The sequence below is a fragment of the Borostomias antarcticus genome (genome assembly GCF_949987555.1).
Source record: "Borostomias antarcticus genome assembly, chromosome: 14".
Classification (NCBI taxonomy): domain Eukaryota; kingdom Metazoa; phylum Chordata; class Actinopteri; order Stomiiformes; family Stomiidae; genus Borostomias; species Borostomias antarcticus.
Genome location: NC_140247.1, coordinates 20,801,566 through 20,810,501, shown reverse-complemented (window position 1 = coordinate 20,810,501; position 8,936 = coordinate 20,801,566). Strand labels below are relative to the sequence as shown.

Sequence of the window (8,936 nt, the reverse complement as noted above, 5' to 3'; positions counted from 1 at the left end):
CCTCCGACTCACAGGTCTTCCTGGCAGCTGCGGGCGGCTGTTAGCAGCAGCTCATGTGGAAGCGGGGTTGTTTTAGCGCCCTAAATCTCCCTCTCTCTAGCTAGAGACATCCAATGACGCTGTGGTGGTGATAGGGTCACGGAAATGAGCGCTAGTGAGCTTTAGAGTCATATGAGGGCCTTCGGATCGAACACTAACGTCAACATAGTGTTGAATTTGAATGCCCTCAGTTGAACTTGACTTATTCAGTGGGTTTACGATGTTTAAGGTCTGATTCAGCAGTGTTGTTCTACTGATCGATTGTGGTGTGCGTGTCAATGTTTACCTGTAAAGGAATGTATGTAGTTATGAGCAGGCTTTGCCTCAACAGGCCGTATGGGTAGATAGGATACTGAGATGAGCGCTGATAACATCAGCTCCAGTTACATGTCATTGAACATGTACAAAATCGTCTATCATCTTTTCTGCTCAGTGTGCCACCAATTAAATTTCCTCCGGATCAGATGTCTTCATAACAAAATTCTCGAAGTATTAGTTATCTAATTGCGCTCCCGTGTCTTGATTTGTTGATCTTGATTTGTCAAAAACCGCCGCGTTGACTGTTCTCTCTTCTCTCGTCTCTCGTCCTTCCAGAGTTCTTCCGCGAGCTGCTGGAAAACGCGGAGCAGTCCCTCAACGGGATGTTCGTCCGCACGTACGGCATGATGTACGTCCAGAACGCCGAGCTCTTCAAGAACTTCTTCCAGGCGCTGAAGCGCTACTACGTGTCGGGCAGCAGCGCGGTCAACATGGAGTCCATGCTGTCGGACTTCTGGGCCGACCTGCTGGAGCGCATGTTCCGCCTGGTCAACGGTCAGTACGAGTTCAGCGACGCCTACATGGAGTGCGTGAGCCAGCACACCGACCAGCTGCAGCCCTTCGGCGACGTGCCGCGCAAGCTCCGCCTCCAGCTGACGAGGGCCTTCGTGGCGGCGCGCACCTTCACCCGCGGCCTGTCGCTCATGCCCGAGGTGGTCAACAAGGTCTCCACGGTGAGAGAGAGAGAGGGGCGGGGGGGGGGGGGGGGGTGAGTACAGCAGGCCTGTATTACTGTAAGTTCTGACTGTTATTTATTACTGTAAGTCGTGACTATAATAGCCCCGAGGCGAGCTGGAGGATCAGACAGAAATGCGCCCAGCAGACGAGGTACACGCCAGCGCCCACGGCCCCTCCTCCCAGGTGGGGGCGGTCCTCTGGTGTTAGAGGGGTGGAGACGGCAGGCGGAGCACAGAACTTGACTCCTGTGTGTCCTCTCTCTCTCTTGCTTTCTCTCCTCTCTCTCTCTCCCTCCTCTCCATCACTCCTCTCTCTCGCTCCTCTCTCCCTCCTTTCTCTCTCTCCTTTCTCTCTCTCCCTCCTTTCTCTCTCCCTCCTCTCTCTGACTCCTCTCTCTCTCTCTCTCCCTCCTTTCTCTCTCTCCTTCCTCTCCCTCCCTTCTCTCTCTCTCTCCCCTCCCTCCCTCCTCTCTCTCTCCCTCCCTCCTCCTGTCTGTAGGTGAGTGCGTCGCCCAGCTGTGTGCGGGCGGCCATGAAGATGTGGTACTGCCCGTACTGCTCTGGCCAGGTGGCGCTGAAGCCCTGTCAGAACTACTGCCTCAACGTGATGCGCGGCTGCCTGGCCAACCAGGCTGACCTGGACACAGAGTGGAACAACTTCCTGGGTAAGAGGCTCTCTCTCTCTGTTTCTCTCTCTCTGTCTCTCTCTGTCTCTCTCTCCCTCTCTCTCTCTCTCTCTCTCTCTGTCTCTCTCTCTCTGTTTCTCTCTCTGTCTCTCTCTGTCTCTCTCTGTCTCTCTCTCTGTCTCTCTCTCTCTCTCTGTCTCTCTCTCCCTCTCTCTCTCTCTGTCTCTCTCTGTTTCTCTCTCTCTGTCTCTCTCTGTCTCTGTTTTTCTCTCCTCTCTCTATCTCTCTCTGTCTCTCTCTGTTTCTCTCTCTCTGTCTCTGTTTTTCTCTCCTCTCTGTCTCTCTGTTTCTCTCTCTCTGTCTCTCTCTGTCTCTGTTTTTCTCTCCTCTCTCTCTCTCTCTCTCTCTCTCTGTTTCTCTATCTCTGTTTCTCTCTCTGTTTCTCTCTCTCCCTCTCTCTTTCTCTCTCTCTCTCTCTCTCTCTCTCTCTCTTTCTCTATCTCTCTCTATCTCTCTCTCTCTCTATCTCTCCCCCCCCTCTCTCCCTCTCTCTCCTCTCTCTCTCTGTTTCTCTCTCTCCTCTCTCTCTCTGTTTCTCTCTCTCCCTCTCTCTCTCTCTCTCTCTCTCTGATCAGGGCCTCTGTTCTGCTGGTTAGTGAAAGCTGAGTTGTGCTGCTTGTTTGCTGGCGGGTCCCAGCAGGTCTCTCTCCCGCTCTCTCCTTTGAAACGAGGACCGATCTGGAGCCACCGGATTGGTGAACGAACGGTTTCATCGGCCCTGTTTAGTCAGATTAGAGATTAACCCACTGGTGGGAGAGTGGAGGGATGCTTTTTTGAGTATGTAAAAAATTTAAATAGAAACAAAATAAAACAGAAGAATAGAGGAGGTTTGTGTGTGTGTGTGCGTGTGTGTGTATGTGTGTGTGTGTGTGTCAAGGTAGCAGGAGGCTGTATGGTCATGGTCCCATGAGCCTCTGTTCTACTGCCCTGCACTGTTCAGCCCCACAACCGTTAACCCCCCCCCCCTGCTGTCAGCCAACACAGCCCCAGTGTTCTCAGGCTGCTGTGTGCTTCCCCCTGGTGGTGGGAGTAAGGAACTTCAACAGAGAGATTAAAGTGGACAAGGAAGACATGAGAACAAATGATGAGGGGCCTCTGAACATGATTTACTTCTAAAGAAAAAGGGACACGTGTTCGGTCACAAGGACCTTTTTCAAGACGCACTACACAATAGTCCACAGCTGTGTTGGAAGTGTGTCCATGAACACACGCGCACACACACACACACACAAACGGCTCACCCATTCAAAAAAATGACTACATACAAGACATCAACCAGTATGTGGTTACGAAGGCGTTTTTCTTACAGGGCAGCGTTCATGTTTCCTGACTGTTGTGTTTGTGCGTTCTTCTCAGACGCCATGCTGAGTCTGGCCGAGCGGCTGGAGGGGCCCTTCAACTTTGAGTCTGTCATGGACCCCATCGACGTAAAGATCTCCGAAGCCATCATGAACATGCAGGAGAACAGCATGCAGGTGTCACAGAAGGTAGGTGTCTCTTCCGGTTTGTCTTTCAGAGAGAGAGAGAGAGAGAGAGAGGGGGGGGGGGGGGGGAGAGAGAGAGAGAGAGAGAGATGTGCGTGTATATGTGTGTACGTCTATATTTCTACCTCAGTACCTGCAGGTGGCGCTCACTCCCACCCTTGTTACCCACGCAGGTGTTCCAGGGGTGCGGCCAACCCAAGCCCAATACGGCCTTCAGGTCCCGGCGCGCCGCCAAGGAGACCAGCTTCACCGGCCGCTTCCGCCCCTACAGCCCCGACGCCAGGCCCACTACCGCCGCCGGCACCAGCCTGGACAGACTGGTAAGACCCTGGACCGGGGGTCACGACCCACCCAGACCCACCACCCCTACATTACATCACAGTCATTTAGCAGACGCTTTTACCCAAAAGCAACTAACAATAATTGCATTTAACGTAGGAAAAGCCAGTGTACTACTACTCACCGGAACTCACAAGTGCATCTCCTTTCTAAAACAAGTGACTTAGATTATAATCTAGGTTATAATCGAGTGCGAGATTATAGATTATAATCACTATAATCTATAATAAGATTATAATCTAGTGCTGAAGGCAAAGTGCAAGAATAGCAAACTAAAAATACAATAGGTGCTTAAGAGGGGGGATCGTGGTAGTACTTCTCAAAGAGGCGAGTTTTGAGCCTGCGGCGAAAGATGGGTGCTGTCCTGACCTCAGTGGGCAGTTTGTTCCACCTGCGTACTGCTGGACTGGAGATCTGGGCGTGGGGGCTGATGTTTCTGCCGTCTCCTCCGTCAAGGTCACGGACGTGAAGAAGAAGCTGAAACACGCCAAGAAGTTCTGGTCCACGCTGCCGGACACGGTGTGCGCTGGGGAGAGGATCGCCCCCGGAGACGATTGCTGGAATGGAACGGCCAAGAGCAGGTGAGAGAGGACGCTGGAGAGGGTTAACACACACACACACACACACATATACACACACACACACATATACATACACGAACACGCTCACACACACACACACACATATACATACACACACACACACACACGAACACGCTCACACACGCACACTGTCAATTACAACTTTATTATTTATATATATAATATATATATATATATATACATACACACACATACATACATATTTATTACAACATACAAATATTTAGTACATTCACTAGTTGAGCTGCAGTTGGTGACCAGTGCTCTCTCCTTCCCACTTTGATTTAATCAAATACTTTTTGGCCCCTCTCTACTTTAGATATGAATCCGTCGTCATGCGCAACGGATTAGCCAATCAGGTGTCGAATCCTGACGTGGAGGTGGACATCACCAAACCGGACATTGTGATTCGCAGTCAGATCGCCGTCTTGAAGGAGATGACCAGCTGGCTAAGGGCCGCCCACAACGGCAACGACATCTCCATTGACAACGGTGAGGATCTGAGCTGTCGGTCAGGGTGGGAGGGGTCTGTTCCAGTTTCCTGTTTCTCCGTTCTGTGATTGGTCACACCGGTGAAGCGGTCACCCTTCTGTCCTATCCTCTAGTTCCTTCTAACCAACTACTGTACTAGTCTCGCATGGCCAGACCGGTCTACACACGTCTACATAGTCTACACCCGTCTGTCTACATAGTCTACACCTGTCTGTCTACACACGTCTACATAGTCTACACCCGTCTGTCTACACACGTCTACATAGTCTACACCCGTCTGTCTACACACGTCTACACCCGTCTGTCTACATAGTCTACACCTGTCTGTCTACACACGTCTACAAAGTCTATACCTGTCTGTCTACACACGTCTACATAGTCTACACCCGTCTGTCTACACACGTCTACATAGTCTACACCCGTCTGTCTACATAGTCTACACCCGTCTGTCTACACACGTCTGTCTACATAGTCTACACCCGTCTGTCTACACACGTCTACATAGTCTACATCTGTCTGTCTACACACGTCTACATAGTCTACACCCGTCTGTCTACATAGTCTACACCCGTCTGTCTACATAGTCTACACCTGTCTGTCTACACACGTCTACATAGTCTACACCCGTCTGTCTACATAGTCTACACCCGTCTGTCTACACACGTCTACATAGTCTACATCTGTCTGTCTACACACGTCTACATCTGTCTGTCTACACACGTCTACATAGTCTACACCTGTCAGTCTACACACGTCTACATAGTCTACACCCGTCTGTCTACACACGTCTACATAGTCTACACCCGTCTGTCTACACACGTCTACATAGACAGACCTGTCTATCTCCATACGTCTACATAGACAGACCTGTCTATCTCCACACTTCCACATAGCCAGACCTGTCTATCTCCACACTTCCACATAGCCAGACCTGTCTATCTCCACACTTCCACATAGCCAGACCTGTCTATCTCCACACGTCTACATAGCCTTTAACCTAACCTAACCCTAGTCTCGCATAGCCAGACCTGTCTCCATACTTTGTTTACGCTGTGCCAGCGCTGGAGAAAGCTCTGGCTGGACTCATTACCATTCAGGGATACGGGGGGGAATTCTCTTTAAATCAAATCACAATCGTGCGGAGCGTAGCGGTTGCTAGGTAGTTGTTGCTTCACATAGTCTGGGTTGAATCTGATTGGGCGGGGAATCAGATCCGTCGCCACTGATTGGGCAGTAATAAATGAACGACAAGTCTCCAAAACCTCCATCGGTAGAGTCAAGACTAACAGACTACTGACTACTAGTTCCTCCTACAGCTTTCCACCTTTCCTCTCCAGCTCCTCTCCTCCTCATACAGTTTCAGTTTATTTGATTAAGAGTGACCACGTATATTAATAAACACATAGTGTAAATGCACCCGATTTTAGCCAAAAGGCTAGTTTCCGTCGGCAGTCCCCCTGCCAGGAATGAAAAGGCCTACCTCTGACCCCTCCCCCCTCTCTCTCTCTCTCTCTCCGTGTTCCAGACGAGGATGCGAGCGGAGGAGAGGAGAGTGGGAGCGGCTGTGACTCGGCGTCCTGCGAGGCGGACCGGGACATCTACTTCTCCACGCCGCCAAGCCCCGTGAAGCCCCGCCTCGTCCCCGTGGTCAACCAGCAGCCGGCCAGCTCGTCCGGCCCCGCCCCCGCGGCGCCCTGGCCCCTGCTGGCGCTCTGCGCCCTCGCCCTCATCGGGCTCTGCCCCCACTGGAGATAAGACCGGGCGCGGCGCGGAGGGGAACGGGAGAACGTGCGAAAGAGAGAGAGAGAAAGGGGAAAGACTGTCAGAGAGAGACTATAAAAAAAACAGACTGCCTTCAGGACCGCGGTCTGTCTGCCACCAGGGGGGGGAGACTCTGAGTTATTAATATTATAATAACTTCACTTTTAATTTGTTGTTTGTTTTTATAAAAATGGACATCAGTGTACAGCAGTGATATGACTTTCTTCCAAAATGTTCAACTTCTTTTTTGCATTTTATCCTAATTAACCGTCACATCTCATTGATTCCTCCACCACGTCAACAACAGTGTTTATCCCCACGGCTCACATTCTAGTTGCTGCCTATTAATGGGTTATCTGCATAGGAAGCAGTGTACGGTCTGTGTGTGTGTGTGTGTGTGTCTGTGTGTGTGTGTGCGTGCGTGTGTGTGCCTGTGTGCGTGCGTGCGTGTGTGTGTGTGTGTGTGTGTCTCTCTCTCTGAGAATGCTTTTCTGTATCTATTCACCAATGCATCTCCCTTATCAAGAGAACCACCAAGGAACAATGTAGCCAGTATTCCTGATATGTGCGTGCGTGCGTGCGTGAGTGCGTGCGTGTGTGATCGCTTCCTTTTTAGACATTGCCATGATGTTTGGGCTGGCCAGGTGTCAGGTTATCTACGCCTGACAGGAGAACAATGACATGTTTGGTCATATCTTGAGCTCTGGACAGGCTTTCAGAGCTGGAGAACAGGAATCGGGTTCCTCTGTAAGAAACGCAAAGGAAAGAAGCTACAGAGCTGAGGTTTGCATGGCGGGAGGCAGACCTGGGTGGCCAGGGGCACGGGCTCCGTGTGTGCCCAGGTTACCATACTGTATGTACAGTATGTATGTGTGAAGAAAAAGTGAGCAGTGACATGTCCCCAAACGACCCGACTTATTATACTCTATTGATTCAATGAGTTCATACCTCATGTGTGCTCTTGTAGTCATGTTTGTTGTTAAACTAGCAGTGTTGGAATTGAAAGTGTCTGTTGGAGTTGGATGGGGGGGAGGAGCTGTGGAGAAGCAACGGCTCCCCTGTCATGACCCCTGAGGAAGGCAGAGCTGAGCTAGGCCAGGCCGGGGCGCCCAGGGGCACAGACCGTCTGCCAGGTTCGGCAAAGAGCAGAATCTGTACAGTCTTGCGTGTTTGGAAAAAAAAAGAGTGACCTTGACAGGGGGTGTGGCTTGTGAGTCTAAATGTTTTGAGATTTACCAGAAAAGAGAATAAAAAACTAAAGACGCAGGCGACTCTGGTTTGAATCAGAGATGAACGGAACCTGGATAAAGAAAATGAATAGGAACAGGGTTTTATGTGGAGGAAGTGGTCTAACTGTTAGTTTTTTGGGGGGTTTTAAAGATCTATATTAGGTACTACAGTGATTTGTACTGCTAGTTTTAGGAGCGGTGGGAGTGGTCTGTGTGCTGGCGGGAGTGGTCTGTGCTGGTGGGAGTGGTCTGTGTGCTGGTGGGAGTGGCCTGGAACTAGTGGGAGTGGTCTAGAGCTGGAGGGAGTGGTCTGTGTGCTGGTGGGAGTGGTCTGTGTGCTGGTGGGAGTGGTCTGTGTGCTTGTGGGAGTGGCCTGGAACTGGTGGGAGTGGTCTATGTGCACAGAACAGATGAGCTTTTGGGCACTAATCTGCCCCTCACAGACATGTATTGACCTCTTTATGTACTCTAGGTCTGTGTAAGTGGACACATCTCAAAAAGTCTGACTGACCAAGGTCCCTACTCACATTCAATTGTTGCTTTCTTTTCTTTTATTTTTTCAAAAGTGCTTCTAAGTTTGATACATTCTGTTTGATGTGTACAATGAAAAAACCTTGGTACGTTTTTTTTTTTTTTTAATCTAACGGTTGTCAATGTCATGAAAGAACGTAGGTGTGTGTGAGCAGACTGGTTGTCTGTTAAAATGGCTCTGTAGTTATACAACACAGAGTGGTGTTCCTGAGTTCATCTGATCAGATGACTGACGAGCACACAGTAGCTGTTATTCTTTGAATCTAAGGTTCTGGTCTAAAAATTCACAAAGCAGAGATACTTCCCACATTACCCTCCTGTTCTTGTACAGTAAATTATGTAATTGCATGTTTCTTTTAAGCATTTACGAACATGCTTCCAGATAAAATATCAAAAAATACAGTATTCAGAATGTATTGATATGCATATGTGTAGATGAAAAGATATTAATATTGTTTTTTTTTGTTTTTTTTGTTTTTTTTTACAAATTAACTGAAATATTTGTTATGGTATCAGATTTCCTGTTCTACATATGAATTCTGCAAAAGAAACAGATTTGCATGTCTGCAGGTCTTGGCAACGATATTGGCTGATATTGGTGGTATGTGTGGTGATGCCTGGACAGAGTCATTTGTGTGTCTCAACCCCTCCCCCCCCCCCTCCGGTGAAGCACCTTCAACTTCAGGTTGATTGGTGAGGACAGCTCAGCTCCGCCCCCAGGGTTAATGCCCCCAAGGATTACGATTGGCCAGCCGAGAGAGTGTGAAGGAATCCAGGA

The 8,936-nt window shown here is 49.7% G+C and overlaps 1 protein-coding gene across 1 annotated transcript; it reads left to right on the top strand.

Annotated features, from left to right (window-relative positions):
• The first annotated feature begins 616 nt into the window (after window positions 1-616).
• gpc4 (glypican 4) lies at window positions 617-7,297 on the top strand. The gene is made up of 7 exons (XM_084448898.1): window positions 617-1,031; window positions 1,534-1,699; window positions 3,077-3,207; window positions 3,378-3,524; window positions 4,000-4,124; window positions 4,465-4,637; window positions 6,163-7,297. The coding sequence occupies exons 1-7, from the start codon at window positions 681-683 to the stop codon at window positions 6,390-6,392; spliced, it is 1,323 nt and encodes a 440-aa protein (XP_084305024.1). The 5' UTR covers window positions 617-680; the 3' UTR covers window positions 6,393-7,297.
• Window positions 7,298-8,936: the final 1,639 nt, after the last annotated feature.